This window comes from Pan paniscus, chromosome 17 (assembly GCF_029289425.2).
Source record: "Pan paniscus chromosome 17, NHGRI_mPanPan1-v2.0_pri, whole genome shotgun sequence".
NCBI lineage: Eukaryota > Metazoa > Chordata > Mammalia > Primates > Hominidae > Pan > Pan paniscus.
Window position 1 is genome coordinate 76,059,659 of NC_073266.2, and position 14,753 is coordinate 76,074,411.

The 14,753-nt window shown below is 43.3% G+C and overlaps 1 protein-coding gene across 3 annotated transcripts in view; it reads right to left on the reverse strand.

Annotated features, from left to right (window-relative positions):
• Positions 1 to 14,753, reverse strand: part of ALPK2 (alpha kinase 2) — a 130,986-nt gene that overhangs the window by 37,346 nt on the left and 78,887 nt on the right. For all 3 annotated transcript variants that reach the window (XM_034943824.3, XM_055102424.3, XM_063597342.1), the window contains 3 exons: positions 10,480 to 10,627; positions 5,331 to 5,458; positions 5,194 to 5,229 (listed from right to left, as the gene is read on the reverse strand). In XM_034943824.3, coding sequence (XP_034799715.2) covers positions 5,194 to 5,229; positions 5,331 to 5,458; positions 10,480 to 10,627 — 312 coding nt within the window. The remainder of the gene's footprint in view (positions 1 to 5,193; positions 5,230 to 5,330; positions 5,459 to 10,479; positions 10,628 to 14,753) is intronic.

Genomic DNA, 14,753 nt, shown 5'->3' on the forward strand with positions numbered 1-14,753 from the left:
AATTTATAAAGACAAAAAATATTCTACTTCCCCTTCTACCAGGAAGAACAAAGGTTAATGACTGAAGACAACTTTAGACCCTGATGGGCCTGGAGATGGGTACCAGACATTAACAAGCATTAATGAGAATCCAGATGCTGGGAGATTTTCCAGGGCTATGGAAATGCCTTTCCACAAGCTACTGCCCTTACCTACTCAAAGTCCTTCCCTCTGCCCTGTCACTTCTCTCAAAATGCACCATTCTTTGTTGTAGATGCTGTATAAGCTGGAATTCAAACCCCTTCTTAAATGAGCACTTCTGGAGTATCTCCCATGTATATATGAATTATACATGTTCGTAAACTTGTTTGATTTCTCTCGTTAATCTTTTGTTACAGGGATCTGTTCCAACTAAGAACTTATGAGGACTGAAGAATAAATTATTTTTCTTCCCCAATAACTCCTACTGAGTAACCTGTCCTAGGTTTCTGGAGAGAACTGGGTTGGAGCTGCAGGAAAACAGGCAAATGGGACATTTTCTCAGATAAAGTTTTAGGCAATAGCTGGATCACAGATTTTACTCTAAGTAACGGAACCAGGAAAAAAATTAATTGATGGAGAAAAGCACAGTTTTATTTTAACAGTTAAATTTAAAAATTAGGTGAGAAAATAGAGAGGGAATGCTTTTCTGTATCCCAAACCTTCTCAGTTCCATTCTAGTTATATGATTAATTTTAACAATTTGGCCTCTAATACCACTTACAGAGTATAGGAAATGTTATATGTACATACACCAGAGCCCAATAAACATGTATTATATCTGCCATATCCTGTCTTCCTTCAAAATCCTCACATTTCTAAAATTTAATTATTAAAAGTAAAAAGCTTGTGCACCTTATGCTTTAAAATTCAGCAGATCTAATTAACTGAAGATAAAAGTTGGTCCAGGCCATATGCTTAGAAAGTAGGAAGGAAAATTTGTTTGTATAGTACCATACGTGGTATAATTAACAACCCTGTCTATAATTTCCAACAGAAATGCTTATTTGACAAGGATAAAAACATGAAAGAAAAAAAAAATCTTAGACGTATTCTTTGTCTCTTGAAAATCCTGCAGAGCAAGAGCTGGAGTTCTAGGTGGAACTTTCCAAGCTGAAACTCATCTATTGGGCCTTCCTTTGCAGAAGCAGAAGGTACAGACTCTGTAGCTCTGCAGAAATCTGAAAGGACAGCCTGTCCAAAACTGTCTTCCTCAGCGATGGCTAAATGAGCGCGTCCTCTTGGTTAGAGTTGGCACCTCTTTTAAAGTGAGAGATGGAGGCAAGATTTCATCCTTTAGACCAATTTCTTCCCTGGTAAGAGTAATGAAGGGAACAGGAGAACTGAGCACCTGAGGGGAGGCTCAGGAAAAGCACGAGTGTAGCAGTGCAAGTCTCGGGTTGTGAAGAAGGTGAGATTTTCTTTGCAGCGTTGCAGAGCCATCCGTTGCCAGGACTCACACTCCACGCTGCCTAAAGTCCCTGAGAGGTGGCAGTTCCATGAGAAAGAATCAAGAGAGGCCGGGTGCGGTGGTTCACACCTGTAATCCCAGATCTTTGGGAGGCCAAGTCAGGTGAATCACCTGAGGTCAGGAGTTCCCGACCAGCCTGGCCAACATGATGAAACCCCATCTCTACTAAAAATAGAAAAAAATTAGTCGGGTGTGGTGGCAGGTGCCTGTAATCCAACTACTTGGGAGACTGAGGCAGGACAACTGCTTGAACTTGGGAGGTGGAGGTTGCAGTGAGCCGAGATCTTGCCATTGCACTTTAGCCTGGGTGACAGAATGAGACTCCGTCTCAAAAAAAAAAAAAAAAAAAAAAAGAATCAGGAGAGACTCATTGGAATCCACCAGACAGACTCGTCAGATGAGTGTTGGGAGATCCAAATGCCTCACTGAGGTTCCTTGCTACACCCATACATTGTGAAATCCAAATCCTCAACTCAGAGAAACCATGTGGATACCTGCAGCCACTGGTTACAAAGACTGCTCCGAGGTGCAGAAAAGCAATCTGCAAATATATTCATAAAACATAATAACATCGTTAAATTGGGCTTCATTTGGTCCATCATTCATTTCCAACTTTCTCATGAGCTTAGCTTTATTAGTTTTTTAAATTAGAGACCATCTTGTAAAAAATTATTTATTCCTCCTATAGAGAATTAAATTAATAAACTGTTTAGTGAGATAGTCCTCTGAATTTAAAAAAATGTGATTAAAAGTAATTTTCCAAATCAGCTGGGTGCAGTGGTGAGCACCTGCAGTCCAGGCTACTCAGGAGGCTTAGGTGGGAGGATCATTAGAGTCCAGGAGGCCGAGGCTGCAGTGAGCTATGATTGTGCCACTGCACTCCAGCCTGGATGAAAGAGTGAGACCCTGTCTCAAAGAAATAAAATAAAAGTAATTTTCAGCCTCTTTATCTGAAGGTACAAGGATAGGGAGGGGCCAGGAGTTACTTCCCCAGCCGGGTGAGTCAGTGAAACTGACACCCCCAGTCACAATGGGGCCAGAAGCTGGGAGAAGGTGATGTCATCAGGGTTCAGACCCAGGCTCTACGGCTGGAGTCACTGGGCTATAGCGGTGGTACCATTTCCACCAAATGGCCAGTAGCTCATCCCCACTGGGGTCTCTCGCCTGACTAGTAATCCTTGAGAAATGAGCTCATGCACACCTAAACCAATGAAACCTAGCAAGTGTCTGAGATGTGAACGCCAATCAATGCTAAGAAGCTGATGAAACAGAGACTCCCTTCTGAGAGTCTTCTTATTTTCTGAAGTATTAGGAGTAAGGGGATTCTTTTGCATATTTTGCCTTCTGGGGAGATGAGAGCAGAAATAGAGGAAGGATTTTAAATTATAACACATGTATGCTACACACTAAAGACGGGTATTTAGCATCTGAGTGGGTTTGTGAAGAGCTTGTATTTAAGTTTACTATTTTGGGTTAATATCACAATATTTGCCAGGCCATTTCTTTTTCTTTCTTTCTTTTTTTTTTTTTTTTTTTTTTTGAGATGGAGTCTTGCTGTGTCGCCAGGCTGGGGGGCAGTGGCGTGATCTCAGCTCACTGCAACCTCCACCTCCCTGGTTCAAGCCATTCTCTTGCCTCAGCCTCCTGAGTAGTTGGGATTACAGGCGCGTGCCACCACGCGGCGCTAATTTTTGTATTTTTAGTAGAGACAGGGTTTCACCACGTTGGCCAGGATAGTCTTGATCTCTTGACCTCATGATCCCACCCGCCTCGGTCTTCCAAAGTGCTGGGATTACGGGCGTGAGCCACCGCTCCTGGCCTATTGCTAGACCATTTCTAAGTCGAGATCTCAGTTTCTTGCTTTTGATACACTGGATGTGACTGCATTTTGATTACTTTTATTACCTGTTTCTGCAGAGATTTCAGGCGTTCTGTTTGTTTTAAAACTCAGTACATGCAGTAAATCTTTAAGATGCTAGTTCAATTCACTGTCAGAATTTATCCAATTTCTCCTAAAACTGACCGTGGATCCTCCCCTGTGCTGAAAGTCATGATCACATGGGGTGAGGCTGGACCACCGGGGTATGGGGAGCTGGCCTTCTGCAGCTCCTGAGAGCTGATGACGGGCGGCTCTTCCCAGTCCCATGATGTGTGATGTCACACTGGTGGTTTACGAGTGGCCACACTGAGAGTATTTACATCACGGAAACTGTAGGACTCAGAACTTCCCCAACCCTCAGCATGTTGCTAAATATTTACCCCAGCACACCACCAGGCAAGGGTGGGCATGGGTGGGCGTAGGTGGGTGAGTAATTCTCCTTAAGAGGGAAGACGGCAAACACAGATTGCACCAAACTGTGGAAAACTCAGTGGGAGGCCCGGGGACATCACAAGCATTCATGAGCAGCAATGTTAGGCTGTGGCTAACACCAGGTGCCAAAAGAAAGCAGAGAAACCCATCTTTTGTTTTCCTTAAGACACAAACGAATGGAGTGATCCTTCAGACACCTGGCTGTCTTTGGGAATCTGCTCAGCTAGTCAAACTGAAAGGAAAATTGAACAAACAAAACAAGCTGTAATAAGTCCCAGTAGCTGAAAAATCCCATGCAGAAGGGCTGAATGCAAGACCGATGCTTAAAGGGAAAAGTCAAATCCAAACTCCCCCTCTACGTGTTCCCCAAAACTCCACTGCTACAGTGTAGCATCCAATTCTGGATATCTGTGGTCTAATGAACTTACAATAGGAAGTATGGCCCTACATTCACATTGAATTGGCTCATGAATTGTCGTTCATTTCTTTTTTTTTTTCTGATTTTTTTTTAAATTATACTTTAAGTTTTAGGCTACATGTGCACAATGTGCAGGTTAGTTACATATGTATACATGTGCCATGCTGGTGTGCTGCACCCATTAACTCGTCATTTAGCATTAGGTATATCTCCTAATGCTAACCCTCCCCCCTCCCCAAACCCCGCAACAGTCCCCAGAGTGTGATGTTCCCCTTCCTGTGTCCATGTGTTCTCATTGTTCAATTCCCATCTATGAGTGAGAACATGCGGTGTTTGGTTTTTTGTCCTTGCGATATAGTTTACTGAGAATGATGATTTCCAATTTCATCCATGTCCCTACAAAGGACATGAACTCATCATTTTTTATGGCTGCATAGTATTCCATGGTGTATATGTGCCACATTTTCTTAACCCAGTCTATCATTGTTGGACATTTGGGTCGGTTCCAAGTCTTTGCTATTGTGAATAGTGCCGCAATAAACATACGTGTGCATGTGTCTTTATAACAGCATGATTTATAGGCCTTTGGGTATATACCCAGTAATGGGATGGCTGGGTCAAATGGTATTTCTAGTTCTAGATCCCTGAGGAATCACCACACCGACTTCCACAATGGTTGAACTAGTTTACAGTCCCACCAACAGTGTAAAAGTGTTGCTATTTCTCCACATCCTCTCCAGCACCTGTTGTTTCCTGACTTTTTAATGATTTTCATTCTAACTGGTGTGAGATGGTATCTCATTGTGGTTTTGATTTGCATTTCTCTGATGGCATTCATTTCTTAAGTCATGCCATAGCTCTCCTTCTCGGTTGGAAGAGTCCAGAGGATTACTGCTTCTACTCTTTACTCTGGGAGCTATTTTATGCTTTACAGTAAGCCCATTTCCTCTGGCAGGTCAACCCTAACTGACTTACCTTTAGTATCCTGGCGACTTGACAGCTGTTTGAGAACTAGAAGAAGACAAAGCAGAGAATGGCTTCAGTACAGATGTCCATTGTGAATGGGCAGGGGCCAGTGGTTTTTCATTGAAAACTGAAAAGCTGTGGTTTACCTTCAGCTGTGAGGTTAAATTCAGCAGTCACTTTTCCGTAGCTGTTCTTGATGCAGCAGTAATAGAGTCCCTGGTCCTTCGGACTGGCTTGCACGATGGCAAAGGAAACAGTGGAGTTGTCCCCTGCACTGCAATGAGGAATATTCACATTGACACACTTCATCATTCTACGGTTGCATTTTTTTCTAATATACTTAAGGAGAAAGAAGCTAAGACTTCCCTGCTCACGTTTTCAGCCAGTGAGCTGCCCAAAGGGCAAAATCACGATCAGCTGTTTAAATAATTGATTTATCCACAGAGGAGAGTCATTACATTTTGGATAACATGCTCACTCCAATAAGCAGTAGGTTTAACTGCCATGAGTAGAGCAAAGAATTGAAATTGTGAATTCTGGGAGCTGTTGTTAACATTTCTGCTCAGAATTCAGCTCAATTATGTGACTAATCCGGGTGTCCTGTGCTTGAAGGAAAGTCTGATAACTCCAAACCCAAACTTATACAGATACAATAAGGGACAAGAGAAAACGGGGTTCTTAGCTTTATGCTACATAAGGATTCGTGACTGAGGGCCCCTTTGTAATAGTGTCCTGTACTCCCCTAGTGAGGTACCAACCATCCAACTATTCACTCACCCAAAATTATTAAGTTCTGGTCACTGTGCTATGAAAACTAAAACTGGTGGTGGTGGTCATATTGGTGGTGATGATGACAGTGATGATGATGCCGATAGCTAATGTGCACTGAGCATTTGGTATGTACCAGGCATTGTGCCAAATCACATAAAGATCAATTTCATGATGCCCTCAGAACAACCTAATGAGAGAACTATGTTTACTATTCTCAGTTTGCAGATGAGGAAACTGAGGCATAGAAAAATTTAAGCAAATGATTTTGACCTCATTAAGCTGCCTCCCCAAGTAAATTATGGTTCCCACCCTCAAGTCTGGGATAATTTGAAACATAGGGAGAGCCACATATTTATTCCAAAGTCTCAAACAAAAAACTTACTCTACAGCAAAAAAAAAAAAAAAAAGGATATTCAGACGTTGTTCTGGTTTTGTTCTTTAAAATGAACTTTGTTTAAACATTCACCAAGATTCTGTGTATGTATGTGTATACATGTGTGTGGGGTACATTTTAGCTTGGGTTCGTTTCATAGTTTAACAATAAAAATTCACCTAGCTTGAGTTTGTCTCAGTTGCATGTTCAAAAAAAGTGTTCATTACTGGTTGATTTTTCAATAGACTTCAAGCCTCCAATATATACATTCCTTCCCTGGAATATACCAGTGGCTTAAAACAAAGTTCACTAAACCATTCTACTTCCTTCATTCCTGGGGTCTCTGAACATATCCCACTGTATGGTTAAAACTGGATGTGAACAAGTCCAGTTATAAGGGGAAGACTTCCGGACAGGGCAGTAAAACACGGAGTGGGCCACAGAGGAGGCTTGTGGAAAGTCCTTCTGCAAGGCTCTAGGATTGGCACAGCCTTTCTGTCATTGAAAGGGGCAGGCAAGGGCTACCCAAAGGGCTGGGGGCTGAACTAGAACTGTCCTGTGAACATCTTCCTTCCAGCCTAGAAATTCTCTGATACTTGGCCCAGAACCATGAAGACCGTTTTTCCTGGCTTGGCCCATGGTCCCCACCCAAGGCTTTCTTCTAGAAGGAATACATGTAGGAGTCAGAAAGGTCTGGATCCCAACCCTGAGGCCGACCTCAGGTGTGCTATGTAGCCTGTCACCCTCAATTTCCTCCTCTGTGAAAGCAGAATGAGCAAGATCACCGCTCAGATGTGTCATGAGGAGTAACGTGTCATGACACCGGCGTGTGAAGCTTCAGCGAAAAGCCCAGTCTTGAGCGTGGTCACGAGTCATTACTTCGTGGTGAGCAGTAGTATTAGTGGGGAACAGTAGTATTAGTGTGCTTTCTCCATGAAACAAAACTACCTCGGAAGTCCCAAAGAGTTCTATCCAACATTTGTGGAGTATCTGCTCTGTGCTTAGTACTGGGGGATTCAATGATGAAAAAGAAAAAAAAAAAAAAAAAACAGGCACAGTCCTTGCCCTTGAGGGTCTTCTAGTCTGGGAGGAAATGGACAAACAGAAAATACCAATACAGCTGTAGAAAGCAGGAACAAGTGATCTTGTGCCTTTTTTAACCAAGAGGGTAAGTTCACTTTCATATCCTCTTACCCTGTAAGGGACAAATCTTTTTACCTTAGGAAATGGCCACAGACAGCAGAACAGCAGTGGTGATTAGCTGTGCAGACAAATGCAAAAGAAGCCCATGTCCAGAGTGTGATCAGAAGAACACAAAGAGTGAAGTTGGCTGCAGGGAGAGGGTACTTAGCATGGGGACTTCTCTGAGAGATCCCATCATCCATCACCAGCCCTAAGGAGCCAGGGCTTGGCAGCACCCCCACCCACCACTCAGTCTGGGCTGAGAAGTCCTCGGGTTGTTTCTCCCAGGGCCATCCAAGGAGATCCTCCCATCCCAGCAGCCAGCTCCTCATCCACTGGTTCCCAGCGGGAACAACATGACCTGTGCTCCATGACCTTGCTCAGCTATCAGTAGGGCCACTCTACGTGGACAGCTGCCCTTTCAAAAGCCCAGGGAACTCAGAAGGACCTCTCTCCACAGAGTGGAGAATGGGTTCCCGGTTACCAAGAAGGTACTGATGGCCAAATAGCACCAGAGGGTGCCGCCTGGAGGTCTCCATGGAGCCAAGACATGCCACTGCTACACAGAGACTCAAACCAAGCTACCACTTTCTTCTTCTTGGTTTCTTCGAAGTATATTAGTCTTGCCCTACCCACAAGAAAGTCTTCTGACACCTAATTTCCACGCTTTAGCCTGTTAAGGAAAGTACCCAAAACTTGCGGACAAAGGAGGAGGATCACAGTCATTGTTCAACAGGATCATTGAGGATGATCTAGTGAAAGGAGAATGCTTTGCTATTTCCCATTTACACAGAACCCACTCAGACACTTTAAGTTACAGGTTAACTTTTAGGTTTCTGTGCAGTAGAAAAGATAACTCACAAAGTTTATTACCTGTCAAACATTAACCAGTGTTATATCTATTTCAAAATGTATTTCCGCATTCCTTTGCCTGATGGACTATCTAAATCTTCATTCCTCAAATGCTCCTTTGAACAACTCTTGCCATTGTACAGGTTCCCTCATGATTTAGTAAGTTCAAGAAGACCTTTGCTCCACGTTCATATTATATTTGAGAGATTTCAACTCTTTGAAAATGATACAAGACAGTGACATATTTCATGGAGGCACAAGTGAAGGGAAACGCTGGACTGGAAGTAGGCATGAGAGAAATTAGCAAACATTTGAAAACCCACTTGAAATAATATAAATGGTCTCTCAATAAACAAATGAATTATGACTCTTAAATATTCTCAGGTGTTAGCATGGAGAAAGCAAATGGGTTCAACTAAGCCAGACACTGTCACCAAGGAGAAATGAAGCAAACATCACTAGGAATCAAAGGCCTTAGCCACGCGTCATCAGTAAGTAGAATGCTTACTAATGACATATGCTCCCCAGGGGAAGGTTAGGTTTATCGTAAATACACATCAAATGGAAAAGGGACCCGCAAATATTCAAGTGGTAATTCTGAGCTCAGAGCAAGGCTGATGAATGGAAAAACAGTGAAAATTCTGGTTAGTTGCTCTTGGCTGACAGCTTCAGAAAATAATTTAAAATGAATAATTAGTACCTTTTTAAGTAAAGCTCTAGGGAACCTCCTTGACTTAAAAAGCAAACCATTTTTTTTTCCTTTATAATAATTCTTAAGCCATACCTAAGACAGGCAGGGTAATGGTGACATTTTAGGCAAAGTGGTTATGCTATCAATTACAATCCAGTTAGATGCTCTGGAGTGATGTTAGTAGAAATGAAATCATAGCTCAAGTATTCCATGATTACATTTGAGAAATAGTTTCCAGACGTATGTTCCAAGCAGACATATATGATTTAATTAAACAGAAAACTCAGATTTTCTCACTTTTTCAGTCTACTGGTGACAAAATTAAGGGGATTGGAACCCCTCCCATTTCTTAGGGAGCTAAACTGGGAACCCTTTGGCAGAGGGTTGACTTTTGAACCAGGTGATTTGTTTCTAGATTGTGTCAGATGAAGCTTGAATTCATCAGTTCACTTGAACAAGCATTTATTGCCAAGAAAAGCTGCTTAAGGAAGCCATTAATCAGGTTCATTCCACAGGGGATATTCTTGGCAATGATTCTCACGCTCATCTCTCGCCTCCTCATTCTTTTCTCCTTTATTATCTTAAGGACATGGCTGGACGCAGTGGCTCACTCCTGTAATCCCAGCACTTTGGGAGGCTGAGGCAGGTGGATCACTTGAGGCCAGGAGTTCGAGACCAGCCTGGGCAATGTGGCAAAACCCTGTCTCTACTAAAACTACAAAAGAAAATTAGCCAAGCATGGTGGTGTGCTCCGGTAATCCTAGGTACTCGGGAGGCTGAGGTGGGAGGATCACCTAAGCCCAGGAGGTGGAGGCTGCAGTGAGCCGTGATTGCACCACTATACTCCAGCGTGGGAGATGGGAGTAGGACCTTGTCTCAAAAATAAAAATAAAAATCATAGGGACCCAGAAATAAACAGGTTTTCCCATCTTAGTGATGACTGCTGGTCACCCTCAATAGCTGTTACTTTTCTGTAACCTCATAGATTGCTGTTGTTGTTGTTTTTATTCATCTCCTTAGCTTTGTTTGACCTTTATCAGATTACTGGGAATTTATGAAACAGAAAACACACCCAAGTTAAATTCACAGACATACAGATGAGAGCTCTTTAATCTTAGGACCACAGAACCTCAAACTAGAATAACATTTGACATGTTCCTTCCCCTGATTTACAAAATGTAGTGAAAGGTTGTGTGACTTCCCAAAACCCCAGAACTCAATGCTGGCAAAACCTGGGCAAGAATCCTCCATCATTTTCCCCATCCAGACACTTGTCTTCCAATATTTAGTCTTTTTTAATATTGTGGATGTGGAATTTCTGCTTCAATTTTCCTTTTCACGTCCTATAATTTTTTTTTTTTTTACAACCATGTTGTGAAATAAACAAGCAACAACTGTGAAAAGTAACTAGGGAAAAACATCGCACCTTCTCTGCACTTGGGCTATGGACTTTGAATCTTTTGTCCAGCAGATAGTAGAATCTTCATGAATTTCTGCAAATTGGCAGCTTAATTTTACATTTCCAGAGTGTTCAGGGAACATCTCAGCTTGGATCTTTCTCAGTAATACTGGAGCTAGAAACAAGATATTTGAAGGTCAGTGTAGCAAAAGACTTTCCCATTTCATACCGTTTAATTCTCATAACAATCCTGAGAGACAGGAATATTATTATCCCCAATTATGGAAGTGAGAATTGAGTCTCTGAGGGGAGAAGTGGCTTGCCTAAATAGTCGGAAAATTTACAAATCAATCTAGTAGAAAATGCTCACTTCCATTACTTAAAATTCTTTAGGTGCAGCCTGTAATGCTTAAAGTGAAATAGAACTTGAGAGATTTTTTCTAAAGGGGATGAGAGGTGGGAGGATTTTAGATATCTATTCTATAGGATCTCATCCAAATAAAGATGTTTTTAAATGATTACCAGATCATCCAGGTCAAAATCAGAGCTAGGAATTAGGGAGTAGAATAAAATCTGGATTATCCAAAAAACTACGGCTAAGCCCCCAAAATGTAAAAGACACCTCAACAATAGGTTATTGGCTGAATAATATTCATTCATCTTTTCCCTTTTATCACACTTGTCTTTGCTGAAGATAACCTAGTAGATTGGAGTAATGTCTGATATCAACCTCATTAGCAAAAGAGAATAGAAGCAATAAGGAAACAATTCCCACTGGTTGGGCTGAGACCTTTGAAATATCACCTCAGTATCAATATCAGTGAGGAACAATTAGCATGCTAATGTGTAATTAGCTAGGGCAGCCACTGGGCGGCAGCCTAGACATTAGAACAAGACACGGATGAGGCCCCTGTCCCGAGTGGTCGTAACAATTGGGTAGGAAATGAGATTACTGCAGATGTGGTGTGAGTCTATCACAAATTAAGTAGCATAACTCCACAGCGTTGGTAACACAAAAAAGTACATCAGTATAAAACATATGTAATCCGTAGCCAAACCAAGATCACCAATACTGAGACTTTGCTCCACTGCCTCAAATTATACTACGGTGAAAATATCCATGAATTCAAGGTGCTTCTCATCTCTCCTTGGCACCAGCAGATGCTAGGATGACAGAATGCATATTTAAAAGCTAATTCTCTACCCTGGAAGTGATAATGGGCCTGTTGGGTAGCAAATCTTTCAACCAGAGAGTAACCAAGACTGCTAACAGTATCCTGGGAGCCAAGTGGATAATTGAGAGAGAGAGAAAATGTAGCAAGTACGTATTGATGGCAAACCCGCATCAGTGCATTTGGGCCTGCTGGTTCCTGCCCAAGCTGAGACCATGTTCAGGTTCACAGTGTCAAACTCTTGGTCCAGGTCTCGACCAAGCCCACCTCCTCATCTGGGCCATTTCCTAGAGGGTCTTTCCAACACCATGCAGTGGCCGGCTTCATGGGTGAGGTGGGGACACCTAAATATTCCTAAGCCTGCCAGAACCTGTTGTACCGAACACAAGGAAAATTGGAGGATGGTGGGAAGGGCATGAAATGGGCAGCAGAACTGAATGATGGATGGTCTGTGGGAGATTTGAAGCTTGTTTAGCCGAGGGGCTTTGGGCTTTGGATAGGACCCCTGACTATGTGAGACAGAGGTGGAAAGTGCAGCTGAACGAGCTCAAAGGAGACCTGGAGTGCAGCTAGTTTTGTCTTCCGTGTGCAGGTTGGGCTAGTGTTGAGGGAAAACGGTAGTAAAGTCCCCGGTGAATAAAAAGTTTCTGTTGTACTAAGCTTTGGACATCAAAAACGATTACTCAGGCCTGGCATGGTGGTTCACACCTGTAATCCCAGCACTTTTGGAGGCCGAGGCAGGAGGGTCACTTGAGGCCAGGAGTTGGAGACCAGCCTGGGCAACATAGCAAGATCCCATCTCTAGAAAAAAAAATTAGCCAGGTGCAGTGCGCATGCCTGTGGACCTAGCTACTTAGGAGGCTGAGGTGGGAGGATCAGTTGAGCACAGGAGTTCAAGGCTGCGGTGAGCCATGATCTCGCCACTGCAATCCAGCCTAAGTGACAGAGTGAGACCCTATCTGTAAGGTAATAATAATTTTTTAAAAACATTACTTAGGGTTTATTTCTTTTATAATGATCCAAGTCACTGCTCCCCTCATCCTAACTCCCGTCCCACCAGTTAACTGGTGGGAAGGCATTAAATCTGTGCTCCTTTGGGGATAGCAGGGTGGGTACCAGACTGCTGGGTAGGGCACAGTCGAGGTGTCAGCCAAGGGGTCTGAAGTGTACCAGCCGGAAAGCAGTGACGAGGACTCAGGATCTTACAAAAGCCATCACAAGAAGGAAGGAGAACTTCCTAATCTGGTGTCTTCCTGGTGGCAACTTATGTTATTTTTAAGCAATGAAATTGCTGTCGCTTACACTGAGAAAACAAAATAAAAAACCTTTGAGTGCTCAATGGTGGAGTAGATTCTTAAAGGAATTGGCCCACAACTAGAAACCCGTAATGAACAACTAGAAGGTGATAAGTTGAAAAAAAAAAAAAAAAAGGACGGGCATGGTGGCTCATTTTGGGAGGCCAAGGCGGGCGGATCACAAGGTCAAGAGATCTAGACCATCCTGGCCAACATGGTGAAACCCCGTCTTTACTAAATATACAAAAATTAGCTGGGCATGGTGGTGCACACCTATAGTCCCAGCTACTCGGGAGGCTGAGGCTGGAGGATCGCTTGAACCGGGAGGTGGAGGTTGTAGTGAGCCGAGATTGCACCACTGTGCTCCAGCCTGGTGACAGAGCAAGGCTCCGTCTCAAAAAAAAAAAAAAAAAAAAAAAAAAAGGCTGTTGTCAAGGGCTGGCCCTCTGAATGCTGCCATTCCAAAAGGTAAATGCCAGAAGAGAATTATTTTTCCCGTCTCTTGTCATCATCTGTGTTGATTCGTATGGATTAGTGCCCACAGTGGATTCATATTAGATAAATATTCAGTGCATTCATTATCAAAGTCACCATGGAAAATAACATGTCCTTAATAAATGGATGAATATGTTGGTCAAGCAGTTATTTCCCATCAGTCGATGGCCCTTCCAGTGCAATAACCTAGTGCTGGTTTGTAGTTAGATCAGGGAGCTGTGATCCTAAAGAAAAGTGGGTGCCAGTGTTCCAGAAACCCGTTCTTCTAATTTTCTCTGCAAAGAAAATCCCCACACGAGAGGGGAGAGGTTGGCCGCCAGTGGCAACTCCTCCGAAGCTGGGAAAGGACTGCAGGGTCAGAACCTACCCTGGCGTGGGCAAAACCTGCCTGGGACTCCCATTTACCTGCTGACTCAAGGGTAACTCTGGTGAACCTCCTCCGTCACCAGATGACTCCTACCTTCTGGCTGAGGCCCTGAGTTCTTCAGAGAGGAGGAGCTGTGGGTGCCAGCACCACTCTTTCTCCTAATGCTAGGTTGATATCAACTCAGACACAATGATCTTTTGCCTGAACTAAGCTCTCTATTTATTTCATAAGCATACTGAGCATAAGCATTGCCTCATTTTTTATTTAAAAACACTAATTTAAAAAAACAGTAACTAACAACCGTGAGAGCTGTGTTAGGCCATGTGCCATTCAAATTGCTTTGCATTTTTATACTTGAGAGGAGTCTTATCATTAGCACCCCCATTTTACAGGTGGGGAAAGTGAGGCACCCAGAGGCTAAGGCATTTGCCCAGGGCTATCCAGGTACTGCCAGAGGCCAGACTTGAACCCAAGCAATATAACTCCTAATCTATACCCTAAACCACCGTGATACAACTTGCCCCAGATGGACCCAAACACCCACTAGTATCTCTAACTGAATCTTTGCCTCTTAAAGGCCTCTGTGTTGTGGGTGGCATGAGTAACAACCCTTCAGTGGTCTGGCCCGGAAAAGTCTTTGGTTGTCTCTACCCCGTAGTCTCCGGCAGGGCCCTCTCAGGACAAGGCTGGCTGCCCTCGCATCTACCTGCTTTGCTCAGACCAGTGGCTCCCAGAAGGCGGCATGCTCGGTCTTTGCAGCCTTTAATGCAATGGCAAGGTTGTGCTGCAGCTGAAATCAAAGTCTTTGACGGCGATTGATTTCAACACTGCCTATCTGGACAGTCCTCTTACCCATGGGTAACTTGAAAAGTCACGGGCAAGAATTCCAAAAAGGTTGTTTTGCTTGTCTACCTTTACCTGCAAAAGAACCCCCATCCCCAAACAAGGGGGTTGAGGCTGGTCCCCAGAGGC